Here is a 583-nt window from a genome sequence, read left to right as displayed (position 1 = left end):
TTGCCCTCAAAAAAAAAAAAAAAAAAAATTCTTTCTCGGTTTTATTGTTGTTATTGATTTTTATTTTATTTTTTAATATGAAGGGATGCCAAAGTGGAGTGCGATCGCTGCAAGCAAGTGCCGATCTTCTAAAAGCGGTAGGTAGTTAGGTGATGATCTAATCAAATTATGTTCTTTTATATGAACCAAATTAAAGCCGAAGTTTCTTTTCTCAAAACTACTAAGAATTAATAGCCAACAAGAACCATGACAATCAAGACGATGACTTTACAAAGATAATGTTGAGAACGGATTAGTTGAGGCTAAATATCATAAAACCCCCTGTTAACTTTGGACAATAAGAGAAAAACCGCCCTTTTAACTTTCAAGATATCAGAAACCCCCCTTAAGTTTAGGGTTTATTAGATAGCTCCATTTAACTTTGAGATTTTATCAGAAAACCCCACAAATTTGGGGTAGGTTTTGATAAAATCTCAAATTTAAAGCGGGCTCTCTGATAAAATTTGAAGGTTAAAGGGGGTTTTATGATAATCCTTACACTTAAGGGGGGCTTTTCTAATATTTTGAAAATTAGAAGGGGTTT

The 583-nt window shown here is 32.9% G+C and overlaps 1 protein-coding gene across 1 annotated transcript in view; it reads left to right on the top strand.

Annotated features, from left to right (window-relative positions):
- LOC109837721 overlaps nt 1–583 on the top strand; it is a 3,410-nt gene that overhangs the window by 653 nt on the left and 2,174 nt on the right. Inside the window, exon 4 of the mRNA XM_020406065.1 lies at nt 77–137. Coding sequence (XP_020261654.1) covers nt 77–137 — 61 coding nt within the window. The remainder of the gene's footprint in view (nt 1–76; nt 138–583) is intronic.

The sequence above is a fragment of the Asparagus officinalis genome, chromosome 4 (assembly GCF_001876935.1).
Source record: "Asparagus officinalis chromosome 4, Aspof.V1, whole genome shotgun sequence".
Taxonomy (NCBI): domain Eukaryota; kingdom Viridiplantae; phylum Streptophyta; class Magnoliopsida; order Asparagales; family Asparagaceae; genus Asparagus; species Asparagus officinalis.
The sequence above is the reverse complement of the archived record's forward strand: the minus strand, read 5'-3'. Positions and strand labels throughout refer to the sequence as shown.